The sequence below is a fragment of the Actinia tenebrosa genome, unplaced genomic scaffold (assembly GCF_029948245.1).
Source record: "Actinia tenebrosa isolate PJP-AT-01 unplaced genomic scaffold, QUT_ActTen_1.0 PGA_scaffold6__47_contigs__length_16458017, whole genome shotgun sequence".
Taxonomy (NCBI): domain Eukaryota; kingdom Metazoa; phylum Cnidaria; class Anthozoa; order Actiniaria; family Actiniidae; genus Actinia; species Actinia tenebrosa.
The window spans coordinates 7,418,969-7,443,700 of NW_028292583.1; the positions used below are offsets into that span (position 1 = coordinate 7,418,969).

General features: G+C 34.4%; 1 protein-coding gene across 4 annotated transcripts; it reads left to right on the top strand.

The window, feature by feature from the left end:
• Positions 1 to 262: 262 nt before the first annotated feature.
• On the top strand, positions 263 to 24,709 carry LOC116307095 (uncharacterized). Of its 4 annotated transcripts, none has more exons than XM_089039433.1 (17): positions 263 to 2,134; positions 2,647 to 2,831; positions 2,898 to 3,008; positions 3,392 to 3,482; positions 3,878 to 3,976; positions 4,723 to 5,004; positions 5,430 to 5,903; positions 6,358 to 6,519; positions 6,913 to 7,088; positions 7,572 to 9,237; positions 9,368 to 10,960; positions 22,076 to 22,163; positions 22,725 to 23,172; positions 23,259 to 23,334; positions 23,606 to 23,689; positions 24,131 to 24,220; positions 24,532 to 24,709. In XM_089039433.1, exons 1-17 carry the CDS (start codon positions 830 to 832, stop codon positions 24,598 to 24,600), a joined length of 6,999 nt encoding a protein of 2,332 aa, XP_088895559.1. In that variant the 5' UTR covers positions 263 to 829; the 3' UTR covers positions 24,601 to 24,709. The 4 variants fall into 4 exon arrangements, with proteins under 4 accessions (XP_088895559.1, XP_088895561.1, XP_088895560.1 ...); XM_089039435.1 differs by having other exon boundaries at positions 4,723 to 4,998; XM_089039434.1 differs by having other exon boundaries at positions 4,726 to 5,004.
• Positions 24,710 to 24,732: the final 23 nt, after the last annotated feature.

A 24,732-nucleotide genomic window follows, 5' to 3' on the forward strand; every position in this document is an offset into this window, starting at 1 on the left:
AGATAAGATTAACAGTCTAATATGTTAGGGATTTTTTGTAGTTTGGGATCCCTGTGTGTAAATACATGATTTCGTACTAGTACTTATAACAAATTTTCTAGTAAAGAAAATAAAACTTAAGATACAATGAAATTAGGCCACATGCGAAGACTATGTCCTTTTTTTTTTATCTCTTATTATTTTTTTCTTTACATAAAAACATATTTAGTGGTTTTTTTTAGTGAATGGGATCCCTGTTGTGATGTTCAGCGGGATACCCCAATTAGAGTCAATTTGAGCGCCATTCGCGCCAAAGTAAAAGTTCAAAACACGTTTTACAAACAGCAGACAAATGGGTATCCGTGCTGCTACATTCCCTGTTGTATTTGGTGGTGCTTTAGCTCTTATAACTCTTGCTTTTTACAACAGACACCGATTTGTAACGAAGCCCGAAGAACAGCTACATCGCTTGGACAAGAGCCAACAGCAAACTAAAGATTTTCAACTCAAGATGAAAAATAGCATTGAAGAAAGAAAGTCTGAGAAGTAGCTCGTGTTAGCTTTTGTTTGTTGTTGGGAACTGCTTGGAACGCTTGGGTGTTTATTGTCGTTATAATACAGAAAAGACCATCGTGAATGGTTATTTAAAGCTATAAAATATTAGAAAGTCTTATCTTGTACCAAGTTCTTGATTCTCATATCCTGTAGGTCTAGTCTGTGTCGTAAATGAGTAATTTTTTTAAGGGAGTAAAGTTTTTATACCGTCATTCAAGTTTGGCTTATAAATGCGGTGCTGATAATTGCTGTACATAAACTGTGGAACACTAGCTATGCATAAAACTCCAAGTAGATGAAGCGAAAACTTACCAAATCCAAAGCACCTTTATCAAGAAGAAAGGTACAAGATCAAGGTACTGGCCAAGATGACAGTGAATGGAATGCTAGATTTGGGAATGATGCAGTAGAGGTTACTAGACCTGCTGTAAGCCCAAAGTCAAAGTGTTATTGCAAAACACGTTATGTAAAAAGGACACATAGTGCGGCAGCTTGGTCTAGTAATGATGACCAAAGCCAAACATCAGCCTTTGATTACAATACTGATGAAGATACTGCTAAAGATATAGAAACACATTTAGGAGTTAAAAGAAAAAGAGGGTCTAGCAAGGATGAGGAGTTGACAAGTTTAGTCACTAGCAGGTATAAGAGGTCACAACAGGCTTTAAATCTTATTAAGAAATCAGATGAAAAACAAAAGAAAAATGGAAAGAAAAGGAAAGGAAGGAAAACTAAATCCAGCACATCTAGTGATGAAGAAGACTTTGATCAGCCCGTTAAAAAGTCTACACGCTTGCTTGTAACTGATATTCAACTTGTTAAATTGACCTCAACCACGACTCAAGGGAAGAGCAAAAAAGCCTTATTGAATTTAAAAAAGAATAAAAGAAATGCTGGAAAAGATGATCAACATAGTGAAGAAAGTAATGTCGATAACAGTGCTAGTGAGTCAGGCACTGTTGATCAGAAGAAGTATTCATCATCTCTAGATGATGTTGATGGTGATGATGAGAGAGATGATGACCGTGAAGATGATTATGATAAAAAAGATGACATTCACAGCACTGAGCATCATAATAAAAGGGTAACAAGACTTGAAAATGAATCTGAAAGACTTGAAATAGAATCTGAACAAATCAGAAAAGAAAATACAGTAGGAGATTATTCGAAATCTCTAATTAAGTGTCCAGTATGTAGTAAAGTATTTTATGAGTTTATGGAACAAGAACTCAATGAGCATGTCAATAGCTGCCTTGATAGCAAAGATACTTCTACAACAGAAACTAAAATTCCAGAAAATAACCCCAAAAGCTCTCTGAGCATTCTACAAGACCAGTTGGTAGCTTTTGAATACCAGAGAAAGGAAGTCGAGGGATGTGAAGATGAAATTGGTGGGGAGAATGGGCTTTTCTTTTGCCAGATATGCCAGAAAGACTTATCCAAGATGAACTCACAGCGCAGACAGCAACATATAAATAAGTGCTGTGATCAAATGGAAAAAGAAACAGAAGGGGAAAAAGTGCAAGAAGAGAGAAAAGATGATGTCAAAAAAAATACATTAACCTGTCCATTCTGTACTCAGGAATTCAAATCTAGAAAGGTGAGATATTAATTGTCCAACTTATTAATTCTTTGGGAATTTAGAAGGAAATATATATGTGTGCTCACATGGTTACCCAGTGATATACCTTTTTTGCTTTCTTGGGGGTATCAATTGATTGAAAATACCAGTAACTTGTATTTTATTATGTACTTTATCCAACTACTCTAGAATTTAAAGATGTCATTTATGTTTCTTCTAGCATATTTTGTCAGAAAAAATCAAGGCAGAATTTGAACCTGGGACTTCAGTTTACTAGTGATATTTTTCTGAGAAATATATATGCTTTTAAAGAAACATAAATCACATCTTTAATAACTATCCAAGCAGCATAAAGAACATATCACCTTAATGCTCTAGAATTTATTTTTGTTCCCACACCTATTGCATTGTTTTTTTAAGTCTAAGGTAACTATCCTCATTTTCACATTAATTTCCACCACAAGTTCTTCAAATGCCCCATACTTGTTTAAAATAAACATAAAAATCACTGTGTTTTTTTTTGTTTAAAGTCTTGGCAGCCCCACCTGAAGAAGTGTGCACAAAAATATAATGTTCCAGTAAATCAACTGCTTGAGATTGTAAAGCAACAGGATCAGCACCAGCAAGAGGGAAGAACAGAAGCTAGGCCAAGTGAAGATCAAAAAAAGAAAACCGGCCAGACAAGAAAGAAACGTAAAGATGGTCAAGATTTAAGGTATGCTCTGTTTAAACAATTTACATGTACAGGGCAATCTTTAAATTTATGGTTATTTTTTTATAGGGATGTTGATGAAGAAACACAGTTTGCCATGGCCTTGTCTGCATCCATGGCACCACCACCACCTCCTCCAGGAAATGATGAGAGAAAACCAAAAAGAAAAAGAAAAAAGGAGTAAGAAGGAGATAGAGGTTATTTACCAGCCATGTGAAGGTCTGGATAAGGAAAGACTGTATGCATGAGGTCTTGAATATACAATAGAGGCTAGTTTTCAAGGCAAATATGTCTTTCCTTATCTTGACCCACTTTAGGATAGGTAAATAACTTATTTACTTTTTATCTGGTTGCAATTTTGTTGTTTAGAAATCTGTCATCCCAAGATACAGGCCACAGTCAGAGATATATAAAAAATTTTGCCCACTCATGCAGCCAATCAGAATGCATGATTCTCAGGATACCCGAACAGAAAGAAATAAGATAGGAAAAAAAGGGAATTCTTGTGCATCCTTTGTCACATCATACTTTTCTTTTTCATTTATCTTTATTTTTCATTTTAGTAATGAAGTGATTCCAGCTCTGTTGTTGAGGAGTAAAGAAGAAACACAGAATGTCATTGCAGCAAGAGCAGCTCAAGTAGTTTGCACCAAGGTTACTTTTTTCTTAAAAATTAAAAAAATAACCTTTGTTTCTGTATCACCAAAGTGTGTGACAATGACAAAAGCAGAGTCCTCTGCAATCTAGGAAAAAGCCCAAAGTTTGAATTTGAATTTATAAACTGATTGCAAGCAGTATTTTCAATTTTTGGGTTGAAACCAAACAATTGTGAAAACAACAACATGAATATCTCCATTTCACAGTGATTTTTAATTATATGGTCAAAACTGGGCTGCATTCGTTGAGCTCAATGGTTTTATATAGCTACTGTATGTATACTGTAATATTTTATCCACCCTAGTCAACAGTTGTCGAGTCTCCCTAGTTCTTTTACTCAATATGAAACCTGGCAATGAGCATTAACTTCATTTTTCTAATATTTTGTGAAGGATTATGATTCTGATGAAGAGAGCATATCTTGCACTCCAGCACTTGCACCCAGTTCCTTGGCTGAACAGTTCCTCAAAGTAGAACAAGCCAATGCCAAGGTATATGTATATATGTACACTATAATCATTATACATGTATATCATAATAATTAATAATTATTATATGTGCTGTATATTATTATTGTATATTATGAAGAAAAAATATAAAAGACAACCCTATTTAATGATCAGTTAGAGGATTACAGTTCAAAGAAGGTGGATTTTAGCCCTTTTTAGAGAGTACATGTACATGATTGTATCTGCTTTCATTATACATGTATACAGCTATAATTTCCAAAAACAATTCAAAGGGCAAATAGTGAATGGTGATCGGTGACTGGCGATTGCACAGCCCAAATTGTGATCATAAACATAAATAATCAAGGTGTTTAAATGATTTCATCAATTACAAACAACACTGAATATCTCAATGTTGACCAGTCGAGCATTCCGATGATGAGCCATAAATATTTTCTCATGAGAAAATGGTTGTTGTGGCCCAGGGATATTTATTGCTCATCATCCAGAATGCAATCAGCCCATGGTAAATTTAATTGGCGGTAGCCAAAATGCCAAACAAATGTTTGTAGACTGTTAGGTCGCAGAAACTTGAAATCTTGAAACCTTGAAAAATCACCCAGAATGCACTCAGCCCATGGTAAATTTGATTGGTGGTAGCCAAAATGCCAAACGGCTCCAAATGTCTGGAGTCAGTTAGGTTGCAGAAACTTGAAATCTTGAAACTTTGAAAAATTTATTTAAGTTTGCTGCTGTCCAAACCCAAATCATGTTTCTACTCCTATTAGCAGATTGTCAACAAAACCCCAAATGACAAGGCGACAGAAGAAACTAAAGGTGCTCTTACAGAGAATCCTAATCAAGATAAAGAAGAGCTAGCAGTAGAAGGGGACTCTGACACATCAAACAAACTAGACTCCACCAGATTTGGAGACACAACTGTCATATTGCTCTCTGACATGTTAGCCAGTCCAGATATGTGCAGATCTTTTCTAAGTTTCCTTGATGTTTCTGATGAAGAAGCTTCAACAACAGAAATAAAGACAGAGCTGCCAGCCACAAATGTAATGGTAAACCTCTTAATTATAGTGTAATGGCTTGCCACCCGGTTGGCTCAGTTGATTGAGCATCATACCGTGGGTTCAAGCCTTTGTGGCTGGACCAACGCTCAGGGTCTTAAAATAACTTAGGAGAAAGTACTACCTTTGTTATTACATCTACAGATGGTAGACTTTCAAGTGGCTTGGATGACCACTTTTAATGGTTGTCCCATCTCTCCACACTTCATCATTATTAACCAATATTGGAGGGATGTAAAAGAACCACTGAGGACTGGCAGTGACCACCCTCAGTGCCTACACCTTATACTAACCACCTCTCATTTATAAGTCATCATATTCATATGGAAAAGAGGGCTATATAAAATCATATGTCACAAGTTTGTGCTACTAGATTTCCAGATAATCTAAACATAAAATGTTGTGCTATTTATTAGGTTGGTGGCTCTGCTTCTCTGTGGTCCATGGCATCTTTAGAAAATAAAGAATCCTCTATCAATGATTTCTATGTGCCAGGGCTGTTACCAGTGCCATCACCAAAACGACCCAAGAAAACACCCAGAAAATCCTCCAATACCAGCCAACAGAAAGAGTCTGTACGTGAAGAGACACATGAAGGGCTGGTTAGAAATGCCGCAAAGATAAGTGAGGACATGTGTGAAGATAAGGATGAAGGGACCTTGGGCAAAAATAATAAAACGATGTCAGAATCTGAACTAACGTCAGCATCACAAGCTGCTAATTTGGATATCTTACTGGAGTTAGTTAACAGTGATGGTGATGATGATGATTGTGATGAATCTCAAGAGCCACCAAGAAAGAGCTCTGTTGATCATGATCAAGATGATGATGAGGTCTTCCCTTCAAGTGGGTTTTGTCTACCAGTTGGCCCAAATAATCAGACAGATAAGGTAAATATTTAATGCATTTAGATGCCACTGCCATTCCATGCCACTAAGAAATACTAAGATAAAATGGCATGATGCATGTTGTGTGCCATGACACTGAGGATATCATGTCTGACATGAGTGAGTGACAGTCAGTTGTTTATTGAATGTCTTTATTTCTCGAAATTATTCTTATTTTCTTAAAATCTTGTGTACTTTGTTGCTATATTTTCTTGCTTTCAGTTTATTGACTCTTATCTTGGGAGTAATGTTTTCCCATTTCAGTCCACCTGTCATTCCCTTAAGTATGATTTATTTGTTTAATGAACTGTTGGGCACGAGAAAACACATAAATATAGTTACAACGCGAACAAAGAATTTTATCTTCAAAAGAATGACACATGGTCTGAAATGGGAAAACATTGCGATCAAACAAAGAGGGTCTAATAAGTTGTTACTCTTGACTTCTTAATTACAGGCAGACCACAGTGTTCCCTCGTCTTTATCAGTGTTTCTTCAAGACATGTCTAAGATGGTGGGCAATGAGATGCTCAGTGACGTTATGATCATAACCAAGGGCAACCAAAGTATTCCAGGTCATTCATTCATGTTAGCTGCAAGATCAGAGGTATTGGCAAATGTGAGTATCTAGATTTAAATGATTATGTTTATTTTATTCATTCACTTTATATCTGTCTATGTGTTCAATCACTCGTCTGTCGGTCCATCAATCATTTTGGCAACCACCCTTCTATTTATTCCTTGATTTTAAATGATTATCTGGTTTTTCATTCATTTATTTAATCCCTAAATTCTTCAGTCTGTTGGTTCGCGGGCCGTCAATCCTTTCGACAACCACCCATCTATTTATTCCTTGATTAAACTGATTAGGCTGTTAACTTGAGAGAGGAGGGGAAAGTATAATGATACGTATTGTAACCACAAAACACAGCGCGTTTATACTAGCAGTTGAATCAAACTGAATCGCCTCTACATAAAACCATTATCCCATATCGTTGTCTCTGTATTCCAGATGATAAATGAAGCCCGGCTCGTTGCTGATGGACAGCAATCAACAGATAAACCTGTACATTTATCATTCAGTGATGTAGAAGCAGACGAAATGCGTTGCATATTACTGTATATCTACACAGCATCAGTTAATGTACCTCAGTCCTGTATAGACGATGTCATTGGTGTAGCTGATAGGTAAGACTTTACTTTACTCAAATTCATCAAGTGTTATCAAGTTCATTAAAGGCGATGGATCATTAGTTTCTTCCATCCATTCATCCATCCATCCAACCATCCATCCACTCATTTATTCATTCATTCATTCTTTCTTTCTTTCTTTCTTTCTTTCTTTCTTTCTTTCTTTCTTTCTTTCATTCATTCATTCATTTATTTATTCATCCATCCATCCATTCATCATCCATCTATCCTCCATCTATCCATCCAACCACCCATCCATTCATTCATCCATCCATCCATCCATCCATCCATCTATTCATTTATTGATTGTTTCTGATTACGTGTCATTTATCTTCCTTAAAAAGATTGATCAGTCCTGGATTCTCAGGAGAATAAAAGTGTAATTCAATCTATCTTTCAAATTAAATTTAAAAATAATGGCAATTGGTCCAAGGGGTTGACATGACATTATAGATAAACAATGTTGTTTCTGAATTTTAGATTGGAGCTTTTTGAGCTGGTAAAGGCTTGCCAGGATTCCAGAACCATCCACCAAGACCAGAAAGAAAAATATGGAAGTGAAGATGAAGAGGAAGACGCTGTCAGATGTTCTTTATCGGCAGAAGAACTTTTGGATGCCATATGGCAAGACAAGACAGCAGATATGGAAGCCAAACAAAACAATCAGGACGAGAGTCAAGAAGAATGGAGTAAAGGGTTTGATGATGAGGATATTGAAGAGGTGAGAATATTCCAAACACAAGCTGTTCGTAAGAGAACTTGTAGTGAAGACACTCTTCAAGAAGGAATTCATAATTTGGATGACAAAAACGAAGAATTGGAAACTGAAGTCGTGGAAACTTTGAATCTTACTTTAACTGAGGGTGTTAATTCAGATGGCAAGTCGCTGGTAATGGAAGTTAATGATCGAATCAGTGAAGGACGAGATTCAGAACAAAATCAAACGAACTTTGTTGAAGAATGTAAAGAAGAGATAAAAGTACCCAAAGCAACAAAAGCATTGGATGGGGAAGTGATTAATTTGAAGACAGCAGAATTGAGAAGTTGTTTAGAAGAAAAAGAAAGTGAAAATTGGGTAGCAAAAAAGCGCAAACATGAGAAAGACGAAGTTGTTTATGTATACAGCAAAGGTGTTTGTGATGATAATAGACGTGATGGCAGCTATGATGTTCAAGAGCATGACTTTGGAAAGCGTGACACTTATGATAAACGAGAGCGTGACTTTGGAAAGGGTGACACTTATAATGATCAAAACCATGACTTTGGAAAGTGTGACACTCATGATCGAGAGCGTGACTTTGGAAATCGTGTCAGTTGTGATGGTCAAGAGCGTGACTTAAGTTGCAGTGATCAATCTAAACTACAGTCAGAAGAATGCGACAAGCTAAATCAGAAACAGAAAAGCCCCGCGAGTGACATTCAAATAACTGACATCATAAGCTATGATGTGTATGATGACAATGATAAGCATGGTGGAGGTGACGACGACAATGATGATCAATGTCATGGACTAAGCCCAAGCCATGGTGGGGGCAGTAAAGTTGATTTGACTGAAGATGATGACAATGATAACCATGGTGGAGGTGACGATGATGATGATGATCAATGTCATGGACTAAGCCCAAGCCATGTAAGTAACTTGGATCATCGTGGTGGGGGCAGTAAAGTTGATTTGACTGAAGATGATGACAATGATAAGCATGGCGGAGGTGACGATGATGATGATCAAAACAATGGATCAAGACATGAAAATGACACGAATCAAACCAGTGTGAAATTTAAAGTTGATTTGACTGAAGATGATGACGATGAGCATGAAGATGGAGGAAGAGAAACGACACGGTTAAGGGATCAAACTTTCAGTCGACCAGAAGATGATGAACACGAAAGTATTGACGAGGATGATGATGATGATGATGATGATAAAGGAAGAGAAACCGCACGGGTAACGGATCAAACTGTCAAGCGACCAGAAGGTGATAAATGCAAAAGCATTGACGAGGAATGCGATGAGCATGACAAGTACAGGAGTATTGAAGAAGAGAGCGAAGAAGAAGAATATGGTGATGGTGATATTGCAATACTCAACCAGTCTATCAGCTTGTTAAGTGATGACAATGATTGCGAATCCTCAGAAAAAGTACTTGTAAGTGTATATTATCTATAATTCATGTCTAATGAAATCCTATTTGTAGTTGTCAATGTTTCTCATTCTTTTTACTCTTTGTTATCAAGACAACGTCTTGTTTCTCACTCCTTTTACTCTTTGTTATTAGGACCACGCCTTGGTTATCCCAGAGACGCCTCACCAAAAGAAAAGACAGCGATCACCAGAAGACAATCAGAATCACAAGCGTTCCTTGCAAGCATCCAAACACCAATCAGATCCTTCCTTCTCCCATTCACCACGACCCAATTATACCTCTTGTGACTTGTCCAATGAGGATGAACAAGACGATATGAATGAAAATGATAATGTAAACGAAGGTGAGAATGACAATGAAAAGGACCATGTGAGTAAAGATGAAGAGGCATTCCTAGGGAAACTAAAATCTACAATAGATGCTAAAGCTAAAAATGCTGGAAAAGACAAAAAGAAACGCAAAGGAAAAGAGCAACGACAAGAAAAGGAGAAGCTATCTAAAAATCGTTCAACAAATAAAGATACAACAGACACGCGTAAGGAGTTAGAATGTTCCAGTACTTCAAAGCATTCCATGAGCTCCCGTTCGCCAAAAGTGGCTAAATCAAAAAATGACACTCGTGTAGTTGATTTATCAATTGACAATGAATTTGAGGATTTAATACATGAAAGTGCTTCAAGCCACGTCATAGAAGATGAAGATGATGATTTCGAAGGAAATACTTCAGGAAGAGATAACAGAGGATCCGACAACGACGAGACAGAATCTTGTTCATCTCTCTCACCACCGAGGATGCTTTCACCACGAGTTCCTTCACCATGTTACTCAGATTTTGACCATGAGGTGCCGTCGCCAGCTGTCTCTCCTGTTCATTTAGATGTTGGTGTTGTAGAATCGACTTCATACATAGATGTCAATCATTCTTCTGTAGCCACAACCCCTGTTCGGCGACTTTCTACGGATCTGCATGGGGAGAGAGGTCCTAAGGATTTGCAAGCAGAGGAAAGCACGAGGGAGAGACGGGTATCTAGGGACTCGCACTTTCATCAAGAAGCCATTGATAGTGACCAGGATAGTGAAAACAGCGATGTTGTTGCATTACTGCCTGTGCCAACAGCATATAACGGTGGTGAGACTGAAGTCGGAGAAAATAAAACAAATAAAGTCGTGGAAGCCGATAAGGATACGAATAGGACGGGTTGCAAGACATCATTTACAGGTGTAACTGGGGCCATTAATACAAAAACCAGTTTGTTTAAACAACTAGGAGCTGCTAAATACGGACTTGAAAGCAATGACACAGAAGTGTCAAGCGATGTTGAGAGTGATGTTAGTGGTTTAGATGATACTCCAAGACGACACCCGGGGAATAGTCAGACAAAATGCCAACAATTAACCTCTACTCCTCCTATCCCAGATCAGAATGACTTTTACGATGATGGGGGGTTCAACTGCGATGTAGATGACTTTGGAACCTGTTTAGACGGTGATGATAGCTTTATGGCCCATGCTGCTGAACAGATAGAACTAAACGAAAAACAAGATAAACTGGTCATACATGAAAAACCTGATTATCAAGTAGGACAAGGTAAGCCTCGTACGCCTGCACATATCCAGAGGTTAGTAGCGGTAACACCAAGGAACAGTAGAGCTCAAGATACTTCTGCTGATTCACCCATTACTCCAATGCCGGATTACGATAATATGACCACGCCAGATCTAAAGGTAATCTATGTGTTAGAAATATGAAACACGATGCATGCCAGAAATTGTAAGCGAGTCAATAGATAAGGATAACGGGAGAAGTTATCCGGCAGGGCCTGGTTGTGCGAAGGGTGGATAGCGCTCTCCGTCAGGATAAATCCCTTATCCACTGAATAAGTCGATGCTGTTAACCAAAAATTTACCCACTGAATTAAAATTTATCCGTCGAATAGCGCTATCCACCCTTCGTATAACCGGGCCCAGATTTTTATTACACCTTCCTTTAATGTATCTATTGTATAATTTCACTTAATTTTATTACGCCTCTCTTTTTAAAGAAAATAAAAAATATATAAAAATATAGAAATATATCTATTGTATATTTTCACTTTTATTACGCCTTTCTTTGATATATCTATTGTATAATTTCACTTTTATTACACCTTTCTTTGATATATCTATTGTATAATTTCACTTTTATTACACCTTTCTTTGATATATCTATTGTATAATTTCACTTTTATTACACCTTTCTTTGATATATCTATTGTATAATTTCACTTTTATTACACCTTTCTTTGATATATCTATTGTATAATTTCACTTTTATTACACCTTTCTTTGATATATCTATTGTATAATTTCACTTTTATTACACCTTTCTTTGATATATCTATTGTATAATTTCTCTTTTATTACACCTTTCTTTGATATATCTATTGTATAATTTCACTTTTATTACACCTTTCTTTGATATATCTATTGTATAATTTCACTTTTATTACACCTTTCTTTGATATATCTATTGTATAATTTCTCTTTTATTACACCTTTCTTTGATATATCTATTGTATAATTTCACTTTTATTACACCTTTCTTTAATATATCTATTGTATAATTTCTCTTTTATTACACCTTTCTTTGATATATCTATTGTATATTTTCACTTTTATTACGCCTTTCTTTGATATATCTATTGTATAATTTCTCTTTTATTACACCTTTCTTTGATATATCTATTGTATAATTTCACTTTTATTACACCTTTCTTTGATATATCTATTGTATAATTTCTCTTTTATTACACCTTTCTTTGATATATCTATTGTATATTTTCACTTTTATTACGCCTTTCTTTGATATATCTATTGTATAATTTCTCTTTTATTACACCTTTCTTTGATATATCTATTGTATAATTTCACTTTTATTACACCTTTCTTTGATATATCTATTGTATAATTTCACTTTTATTACACCTTTCTTTGATATATCTATTGTATAATTTCACTTTTATTACGACCTTTCTTTGATATATCTATTGTATAATTTCACTTTTATTACACCTTTCTTTGATATATCTATTGTATAATTTCACTTTTATTACACCTTTCTTTGATATATCTATTGTATAATTTCACTTTTATTACACCTTTCTTTGATATATCTATTGTATAATTTCTCTTTTATTACACCTTCTTTGATATATCTATTGTATAATTTCACTTTTATTACACCTTTCTTTGATATATCTATTGTATAATTTCTCTTTTATTACACCTTTCTTGATATATCTATTGTATAATTTCACTTTTATTACACCTTTCTTTGATATATCTATTGTATAATTTCTCTTTTATTACACCTTTCTTTGATATATCTATTGTATAATTTCTCTTTTATTACACCTTTCTTTGATATATCTATTGTATAATTTCTCTTTTATTACACCTTTCTTTGATATATCTATTGTATAATTTCTCTTTTATTACACCTTTCTTTGATATATCTATTGTATAATTTTACTTTTATTACACCTTTCTTTGATATATCTATTGTATAATTTCACTTTATTACACCTTTCTTTGATATATCTATTGTATAATTTCACTTTATTACACCTTTCTTTGATATATCTATTGTATAATTTCACTTTTATTACACCTTTCTTTGATATATCTATTGTATAATTTCACTTTTATTACACCTTTCTTTGAATATATCTATTGTATAATTTCTCTTTTATTACACCTTTCTTTGATATATCTATTGTATAATTTCTCTTTTATTACACCTTTCTTTGATATATCTATTGTATAATTTTACTTTTATTACACCTTTCTTTGATATATCTATTGTATAATTTCACTTTTATTACACCTTTCTTTAATATATCTATTGTATAATTTCTCTTTTATTACGCCTTTCTTTGATATATCTATTGTATAATTTCACTTTTATTACACCTTTCTTTGATATATCTATTGTATAATTTCATCTTTTATTACACCTTTCTTTGATATATCTATTGTATAATTTCACTTTTATTACACCTTTCTTTGATATATCTATTGTATAATTTCTACTTTTATTACACCTTTCTTTGATATATCTATTGTATAATTTCACTTTATTACACCTTTCTTTGATATATCTATTGTATAATTTCACTTTTATTACCACCTTTCTTTGATATATCTATTGTATAATTTCACTTTTATTACACCTTTCTTTGATATATCTATTGTATAATTTCACTTTTATTACACCTTTCTTTGATATATCTATTGTATAATTTCTACTTTTATTACACCTTTCTTTGATATATCTATTGTATAATTTCTCTTTTATTACACCTTTCTTTGATATATCTATTGTATAATTTCACTTTTATTACACCTTTCTTTGATATATCTATTGTATAATTTCACTTTTATTACACCTTTCTTTGATATATCTATTGTATAATTTCTCTTTTATTACACCTTTCTTGATATATCTATTGTATAATTTCTCTTTTATTACACCTTTCTTTGATATATCTATTGTATAATTTCACTTTTATTACACCTTTCTTTGATATATCTATTGTATAATTTCTCTTTTATACACCTTTCTTTGATATATCTATTGTATAATTTCACTTTTATTACACCTTTCTTTTGATATATCTATTGTATAATTTCACTCTTTATTACACCTTTCTTTGATATATCTATTGTATAATTTCACTTTTATTACACCTCTTCTTTGATATATCTATTGTATAATTTTACTTTTATACACCTTTCTTTGATATATCTATTGTATAATTTCACTTTTATTACACCTTTCTTGATATATCTATTGTATAATTTCACCTTTTATTACACCTTTCTTTGATATATCTATTGTATAATTTCACTTTTATTACACCTTTCTTTGATATATCTATTGTATAATTTTACTTTTATTACACCTTTCTTTGATATATCTATTGTATAATTTTCTCTTTTATTACACCTTTCTTTGATATATCTATTGTATAATTTCACTTTTATTACACCTTTCTTTGATATATCTATTGTATAATTTCTCTTTTATTACACCTTTCTTTGATATATCTATTGTATAATTTCACTTTTATTACACCTTTCTTTGATATATCTATTGTATAATTTCTCTTTTATTACACCTTTCTTTGATATATCTATTGTATATTTTCACTTTTATTACGCCTTTCTTTGATATATCTATTGTATAATTTCTCTTTTATTACACCTTTCTTTGATATATCTTGTAGTGAAGAATATACACGATTAAGCCGTGAAAGTAGGCTTTATTCAAGTAAACCATGTGCTTACACAAACATGGCCGTCGTTACAAAACGTGAGATTCCGCTGACCTAAGGCAGGCACTTACACAGGTAACCCAACAAGTAGTAATTACTAAAGAGTGTTTTTCTTAATGTTTGGTACATTAATCACTATTATCAGTACATTCACCCCTTCCTAAAGATTAAGCCTATCAATGGGATGACTTCCCCGTTGAGAGCGTCTCAGTACTATGGGGGCCTGTTTACTTTCATGGGTAGTTCCGTGATTGGCACCATTGTCAGGTAAGAGTGCTTCAGCGGGCGGCGTTGTTGCAGGTTGGACTTCAGCCGGTTGGGGTGTGGCAGATTGTGCTTCAGCTGGTGTTGGTTGCACAGGTGAGACTTCACTTATCGGCTGACCTCGGGGAGCGAGACTTCTCGTAGACACTGTTGTCTCCCGCCCATCAGGGTAGCGAACATGAGCATAATGTGGGTTCGCCTGGAGCAGGTCAACCTCATCGACGAGGGGGTCCATTTTGCTGTTTCGAACGTTACGCTTGATGTATACAGGACCAGGTACAGACAGCCAAGTAGGGATGGAGCTGCCAGTAGAGGACCGACGAGAGAAGCCCAGAAAACACTCATGAGGCGTCTCGTTCGTTGCAGTACACAGCAGAGAACGGATTGAGTGTAAGACATCAGGGAGGACATCTTGCCAGTACTCTGCTGGGAGGGTTTTGGACTTCAGGCAAGCTGTAACAGCCTGCCAGACAGTGCCATTGTATTTCTCCACCTGTCCATTCCCGGCGGGGTTGTAACTTGTAGTGCGGCTCATCGCAATACCTTTGCTAGTCAGGAACTCTCGTAGCTCTCGACTCATGAATGATGCTCCCCTGTCTGAATGCACATAGGCCGGCATGCCAAAAAGAGAAAACAGCGTGGTAAGACACCTCACAACGGTGGGAGTGGATACATCAGGACATGGGAAGACAAACGGAAAACGAGAATACTCATCAATGATGTTTAGAAAGTACCTGTTCTTGTTGTTGGAGGGTAGAGGGCCTTTAAAGTCAATGTTTATTCTTTCAAATGGCTGGGTAGCCTTAATGAGATGAGCTTCTTCTGGCCGGTAGAACTTGGGCTTACACTCACAGCAGACAGGGCAGGCGCTTACTGTTTTCTTGACTTCTTCTAGTGAAAACGGTAAGTTTTTCGTTCGAACATAATGCCAGAGTCTGGTAACGCCTGGATGACATAGTGATTCATGAAGCTTGTAGAGGGAATCGTGAGTAGTCGTAGCACAGCTGGCTCGGGACAAGGTGTCTGGTGCCATATTCTCTTTACCGGGTCTGTAGACTATGTCAAAGCTGTAACAACTGAGCTCGATTCTCCAACGCATTATCTTGTCATTCTTGATCTTCCCTTTCTGTCGTTGGTTAAACATGTAAGAAACTGATTGTTGGTCAGTTTTTAGAGTGAAGTGGCGACCGGTGAGAAAATGTCTCCAGTGTCTTACAGATTCAACGATAGCTTGAGCCTCCTTCTCGACAGCAGAGTGCTTTAGCTCACTTCCTTGCAAAGTACGCGAAAAGAAGGCCACTGGTCTCCCATTCTGGTTGAGAGTGGCTGCCAGTGCTACTTCCGAAGCATCTGTCTCAACTTCAAAGGGGATACTTTCATCTATGGCTGAAACAATGGCTTCTGCGATGATCTTCTTTATTCCTTGAAATGCCTCTTTGGCTTCCTGAGGCAATGGAAAGGATTTACAGCTTGTGATGGGCTTTATTCGATCAGAGAAATTTGGTACCCATTGCGAGTAATAGGAGAAAAGTCCAAGACATCTGTTGAGGGATCTTGAATTGTGTGGCAGAGGAAGCTCTTTCAAGGGCCGTAACCTTTCAGGATCAGGACTAATGGTACCTTCTTCAATGACGTAACCAAGTAAAGGAAGACGGCGCGTGGAGAAGACACTCTTGCTATCGTTGAACTTAAGATTGGCATTTCGTGCAGCATCCATGAAGGATTTCAATTTGATGTCATGATCAGACTGATCCTTTCCACAGATAGTTATGTTATCCAGGTAGGGAAATACTCCTTTCAGATTATGGTCTTCGACTAGTCTCATCATTTCTCTTTGGAAGCATGCTACCCCGTTGGTTACTCCAAAAGGTAACCGGGTAAACTGATAGAGTCTGCCCTTAGCTTCAAAGGCAGTGTAAGGCTTGTCTTCGTTTTTCAACGGTATCTGGTGGTAGGCACTTTGCAGGTCAAGGGTACTGAAAACTCTAAACTGAGCGATTTCGTTGATAGTGTCACTGATTCTTGGCAATGGGAATGCATCAAGCTGTGTGAATCGGTTGATGGTCTGTGAGTAATCTATAGCCAGACGTTTCTTGTGGTTCTCGTCTTTAGTTACAACTACTTGGGCTCGCCACGGAGACTGACTGGGTTCAATGATGCCTTCCTTTTGCAATCGATCCACTTCTCCACTGATGAATGTGAGATCTTCTGCACTGTAGCGTCTGGATTTAGCAGCAACTGGATGACAATCTGATGTAAGGTTTGCAAAGGGTGAGGGCGGGTCGATGTTTAACGTAGTTAGGCCGCAGACAGATAGGGGTGGCTTTGTTCCACCATACTCAAACGTGACGTGGTCATGTTGAGACTGGAAGTCAAGTCCCAAAATGAGATCAGAGCATAGGCCGGGCATTATTGACAGGCGAAATTCCTCATAGCTGTGTCCTTGGTAGTTAAGGTTGACGGTGCAGAATCCCTCGGTTTTTGTACATAATGCTGATGCCGCCATGGACACTGTACTAGAAGAAGGATTAACAGGAATAGCAGCTGCTTCTACTAAACTTGGGTGAATATAGCTTTCGCTGCTACCACTATCAAAGAGCGCCTTCACATTCCATCCTGAATTGACTATGACAGTAGCAGATGAGGCCTTAAGAGCTTGCGGGGTCCCAACTGAGGCAAGTGATGGTGGCCAGAGGGCCGCAGAGACGTCACCAGGCTTTGACGGTTTCCCTCGACAGACTTGTGCAAAATGCCCCTTCTTCTGACATTTATGGCACACAGCATCACGAGCTGGGCATTTGGCACGGGGATGCTTAGTATTTCCACAGAAGAAACATTTGGGACCACCGGTCGTCAGTGTTGAAGCTAAGAGATTGGGGTCAGGTTGAGATGACGCTGGCGATGTGGTTTCAGGTGACACACCTACGGCTGCAGCATTGAATGGCTGAGAAACTGCGTAGCTTTCAGAACTTCGCATGGCAGAATCAAGAGCTCTAGCTTGATCGAACATTGTCTTTAGATCAAGAGTTTTATTCTCCAAAAGCCGCTGACGAATTTGATTTGATTGCAACCCAGTAATGAAGGCATCCCGGACGTTCTCTTCACAGTATTTAGCAGCCGTAACAGATTGGAAATTACATTCCTTGCTGAGCACCTTTAGAGCTTGTAAATACTGGTCCAGTGTCTCTCCAGGCTGTTGTCGTCGAGTTGCAAGAACGTGTCTCGCGTAAATTTCGTTAGTTGGTCTAACGTAAACATTTTGAAGCGATTGCATAGCGGATTCGTAGCTTGGATATCCTTCGATGTACTCAAAGACTGCAGGTGAAACGAAATTGGTTAACACTCCGAATTTATTGAGACCTTCATCGGGCAGCACTAAGAGAAAATTCTCGAAAGTTCGTTTCCAGTGTATCCACGCTTTGGATGCTCCAGTATCACTTGGATCGACGCCGAAACGTTCAGGACGTAAAACTTTATCCATTTTTGGTTACTTGAATAAATTGTAGTGAAGAATATACACGATTAAGCCGTGAAAGTAGGCTTTATTCAAGTAAACCATGTGCTTACACAAACATGGCCGTCGTTACAAAACGTGAGATTCCGCTGACCTAAGGCAGGCACTTACACAGGTAACCCAACAAGTAGTAATTACTAAAGAGTGTTTTTGTTAATGTTTGGTACATTAATCACTATTATCAGTACATATCTATTGTATAATTTCTCTTTTATTACACCTTTCTTTGATATATCTATTGTATAATTTCACTTTTATTACACCTTTCTTTGATATATCTATTGTATAATTTCTCTTTTATTACACCTTTCTTTGATATATCTATTGTATAATTTCACTTTTATTACGCCTTTCTTTGATATATCTATTGTATAATTTCTCTTTTATTACACCTTTCTTTGATATATCTATTGTATAATTTCACTTTTATTACACCTTTCTTTGATATATCTATTGTATAATTTCTCTTTTATTACACCTTTCTTTGATATATCTATTGTATATTTTCACTTTTATTACGCCTTTCTTTGATATATCTATTGTATAATTTCTCTTTTATTACACCTTTCTTTGATATATCTATTGTATAATTTCACTTTTATTACACCTTTCTTTGATATATCTATTGTATAATTTCACTTTTATTACACCTTTCTTTGATATATCTATTGTATAATTTCACTTTTATTACACCTTTCTTTGATATATCTATTGTATAATTTCTCTTTTATTACACCTTTCTTTGATATATCTATTGTATAATTTTACTTTTATTACACCTTTCTTTAATATATCTATTGTATAATTTCACTTTTATTACACCTTTCTTTGATATATCTATTGTATAATTTCTCTTTTATTACACCTTTCTTTGATATATCTATTGTATAATTTTACTTTTATTACGCCTTTCTTTGATATATCTATTGTATAATTTCACTTTTATTACACCTTTCTTTGATATATTTATTGTATAATTTCTCTTTTATTACACCTTTCTTTGATATATCTATTGTATAATTTCACTTTTATTACACCGTTCTTTAATATATCGTATAATTTCACTTTTATTACACCTTTCTTTAATATATCTATTGTATAATTTCACTTTTATTACACCTTTCTTTAATATATCTATTGTATAATTTCACTTTTATTACACCTTTCTTTAATATATCTATTGTATAATTTTACTTTTATTACACCTTTCTTTAATATATCTATTGTATAATTTCACTTTTATTACACCTTTCTTTGATATATCTATTGTATAATTTCACTTTTATTACACCTTTCTTTGATATATCTATTGTATAATTTCTCTTTTATTACACCTTTCTTTGATATATCTATTGTATAATTTCACTTTTATTACACCTTTCTTTGATATATCTATTGTATAATTTCACTTTTATTACACCTTTCTTTGACATATCTATTGTATAATTTCACTTTTATTACACCTTTCTTTGATATATCTATTGTATAATTTCACTTTTATTACACCTTTCTTTGATATATCTATTGTATAATTTCACTTTTATTACACCTTTCTTTAATATATCTATTGTATAATTTCACTTTTATTACACCTTTCTTTAATATATCTATTGTATAATTTCACTTTTATTACACCTTTCTTTAATATATCTATTGTATAATTTCACTTTTATTACACCTTTCTTTAATATATCTATTGTATAATTTCACTTTTATTACACCTTTCTTTAATATATCTATTGTATAATTTCACTTTTATTACACCTTTCTTTAATATATCTATTGTATAATTTCACTTTTATTACACCTTTCTTTAATATATCTATTGTATAATTTCACTTTTATTACACCTTTCTTTAATATATCTATTGTATAATTTTACTTTTATTACACCTTTCTTTAATATATCTTATCTATTGTATAATTTACTTTTATTACACCTTTCTTTTGATATATCTATTGTATAATTTCTCTTTTATTACACCTTTCTTTGATATATCTATTGTATAATTTCTCTTTTGTTACACCTTTCTTTGATATATCTATTGTATAATTTCACTTTTATTACACCTTTCTTTAATATATCTATTGTATAATTTCACTTTATTACACACCTTTCTTTGATATATCTATTGTATAATTTCACTTTTATTATACCTTTCTTTGATATATCTATTGTATAATTTCACTTTTATTACACTTTCTTTAATATATCTATTGTATAATTTCACTTTTATTACACCCTTTCTTTGATATATCTATTGTATAATTTCACTTTTATTACACCTTTCTTTGATATATCTATTGTATAATTTCACTTTTATTACACCTTTCTTTGATATATCTATTGTATAATTTCTCTTTTATTACACCTTTCTTTGATATATCTATTGTATAATTTCACTTTTATTACACCTTTCTTTGATATATCTATTGTATAATTTCACTTTTATTACACCTTTCTTTGATATATCTATTGTATAATTTCACTTTTATTACACCTTTCTTTGATATATCTATTGTATAATTTCACTTTTATTACACCTTTCTTTGATATATCTATTGTATAATTTCATCTTTATTACACCTTTCTTTGATATATCTATTGTATAATTTCACTTTTATTACACCTTTCTTTGATATATCTATTGTATAATTTCACTTTTATTACACCTTTCTTTGATATATCTATTGTATAATTTCACTTTTATTACACCTTTCTTTGATATATCTATTGTATAATTTCACTTTTATTACACCTTTCTTTGATATATCTATTGTATAATTTCATCTTTTATTACACCTTTCTTTGATATATCTATTGTATAATTTCACTTTTATTACACCTTTCTTTGATATATCTATTGTATAATTTCACTTTTATTACACCTTTCTTTGATATATCTATTGTATAATTTCACTTTTATTACACCTTTCTTTGATATATCTATTGTATAATTTCACTTTTATTACACCTTTCTTTGATATATCTATTGTATAATTTCACTTTTATTACACCTTTCTTTGATATATCTATTGTATAATTTACTTTTATTACACCTTTCTTTGATATATCTATTGTATAATTTCTCTTTTATTACACCTTTCTTTGATATATCTATTGTATAATTTCTCTTTTATTACGCCTTTCTTTGATATATCTATTGTATAATTTCACTTTTATTACACCTTTCTTTGATATATCTATTGTATAATTTCACTTTTATTACACCTTTCTTTGATATATCTATTGTATAATTTCACTTTTATTACACCTTTCTTTGATATATCTATTGTATAATTTCACTTTTATTACACCTTTCTTTGATATATCTATTGTATAATTTCACTTTTATTACACCTTTCTTTGATATATCTATTGTATAATTTCACTTTTATTACACCTTTCTTTGATATATCTATTGTATAATTTCACTTTTATTACACCTTTCTTTGATATATCTATTGTATAATTTCACTTTTATTACACCTTTCTTTGATATATCTATTGTATAATTTCACTTTTATTACACCTTTCTTTGATATATCTATTGTATAATTTTACTTTTATTACACCTTTCTTTGATATATCTATTGTATAATTTCACTTTTATTACACCTTTCTTTGATATATCTATTGTATAATTTCACTTTTATTACACCTTTCTTTGATATATCTATTGTATAATTTTACTTTTATTACACCTTTCTTTGATATATCTACTGTATAATTTCACTTTTATTCAGGATGAGGTTAACAGGTTTGGTGTGCGTGCTCTTCCCAAGAAGAAGATGAGAGCCAAACTGATTGAGATATACAACTATACACATCCAGGTAATAGTGAATAATACTTATAGAAAGGTGACTTACAGCGAGTACACGGTAAGACATGCCGTACCATTGAAATGGCTTCCCATAAGAATAGTTATCGTATGGGTGTGAAAGACACGGTACTGAGTTACAGTCCGTACACGATACGACATGCCGTACCATTGAAATGGCTTCCCATAAATGGTTATCGTATGCGTGTGAGACACACGGTACTGACTTACAGTCCGTACACGATACGACATGCGGTAACATTGGAATGGCTTCCCATAAGAATAGTTATCGTATGCGTTTGAAACACACAGTACTGAATTACAGTCCGTACACGATACAACATGCCGTACCATTGAAATGGCTTCCCATAAGAATGGTGGTCGTATGCGTGTGAAACACCGGGAACTGACTGTACTGTCGTGCCCCGGTTGTCGTGATGAATTCACTAAACCCGTGTCTAAATAGACAGTCATTGCTGACATAGTCATAAAAAAAAAATCAGATTAGCACCTGGGGTCATCCAGTAATGTAACATCAGTGGTTTATAACTTATTTTTCTTACCTGTTCCACAGGTGCTGCAGCACAAAAACAACCCCAAGATAATACTTCAAAGACCACAAAAGGTCCTTCATTAAAGCAAGCAAAGGCTCCACAACGTACTGCAAAACCTGCCTTGAAAACATTAGTCTCTTCATCGCAGCCAACAAGACAACCCTCGAAAAAGAAGAAAAACATTCCTGCCAGTCAGATACGAGACAGTTCAGACTCAGATGACGATGGATATTCATCCGTGCGTCCCGCATCATCACAGCCTTCTGCACCCCTCAAGCCTTCAAGCTACAGCACAGTTAAAGATCCCCAGGGGAAATTTGCTGGTAGCATAGAAGATGGAAGCTCTAGCACTTCTTATTCCTCTCAGACAGGTTTCCCTGCATCAAGACGTTTGGGGAATGGCAGAATTGAGAGTACAAGCTCTTTGTCCGAAGAGGATAGGGGTACTGGGCGTGGCAGCGGTGAAAGGTACTGCTTTCATTTCGTTAATCTAAAGATAGGGATACTTGGTAAATAGTATTTTATTCTTGCATTTGTTTATTGTTGTTTTTTAGTAACAACGAAGATGAAGAAGAGTTTGGGGAGGCGTCCATATTGATTGACAAGGAGACAGACACTGCATCACAACAGGTACGAGAAGTTAAAAAAGTTATTCAAAAAGTCATTTATTCTTCTATCCATTTGTTATTTCATTCATTCGTTCGTTCTTTCGTCTATTTATTTTTTATTCATTTTCTCATTCATTCATTCATCCTTCCATCCATTCATTATTTCTTTCTTTCATTCAATCATTCATTCGTTTATTCATCCATCCAGCCATTCATTCATCAATTCATTCAATAATTCATTTCTCTGATAATTTTATGGACAAAGTCGTTCATACTTTTTCTTGTTATTTCAGACCACTGGCGACAATTTAGAAAACAAGTTACTTTCCTTCATTGAGAGCCATCCTGATGTATATCTAAAAGTGCTAACTTACCGGGTCAGTACTGATTCTACTGCTCTGTCTTTATAGCAGTGCTTGAAGTTGTTTTTCACTGTGGCTTAGAACTCGTTCTCTCCTAAACTTTGTCTATCGTTTTGTTTTGACAGTTTAATCTAGCCTCTTCCGTAGGCTATACCCAATATATTCTCTGTTGAGATCCCTGTGTTAAAAGAGCCACGGAGATCCCTGCGGAGGAGGCTAAGTTTAATCTTGTTCTGTTCTGTTATAAAGTTTTGGAGTAGTTGTTTTGTTAGCAGTTGTCGTAATAGTGTTCCAAATCTTGTCGTTGTTACTTTTTATTGGTGTTCATTTCGCATTTTTTCCTGTAAGTTATTGTTTTTGTTGTTGTTTTTGATTTGTTTTTAAGTTTTTTTTTATTTCATACATGACACAGTTACCAATACTCAGTACCTCTCATGTTACCTGTTACCTTTTCAGCCCATTGATTTAATGGCTTTGCACGAACTGGTCAAGTCTAGTGGGATAAAATGTCGATTGGGACAGCTGATAGATTTCCTCGATACCCAGGTAAAGAACGTATTTTCTTTAAAGCATGACCTTAGTGATAGCGACAAGTCTCTTGTTTTCTTTCTTTAGGGGACACCAAACAAGTATAGGTCCATCTTACCTTCGGGTGAACGGCGCTAAACACTATAATCATGATCGTGGCATTTAGTTAGTATATATGAAGGCCATACCCCTAGTGGGCAAGGTTTTGGGGCTCAACCACTCTTGACCCCACCCCACTATTCCATAGGAAATCGATGCTCCGTTTTGATATCAAAAGGATAAAATAGTTCTCTTCTAATAGTTGTACTTTTGGGCCTTTTTTCACTCAGTGTATCACGTTCACAACGGCTGGCCAGAAACCACGACAACGAAGAAAGCCCACAAGAAAAAAGAGATAATGATGAAAAATCGCCACATATAAATATATTTAGTTTTTTAAAAATGGTTTTGTTGCTGATGAATTTGATATTGAAATTGTGAATAAAATCTATAAGAAATTATTTCAAACCGTTGACTTTGACTTTAAACTT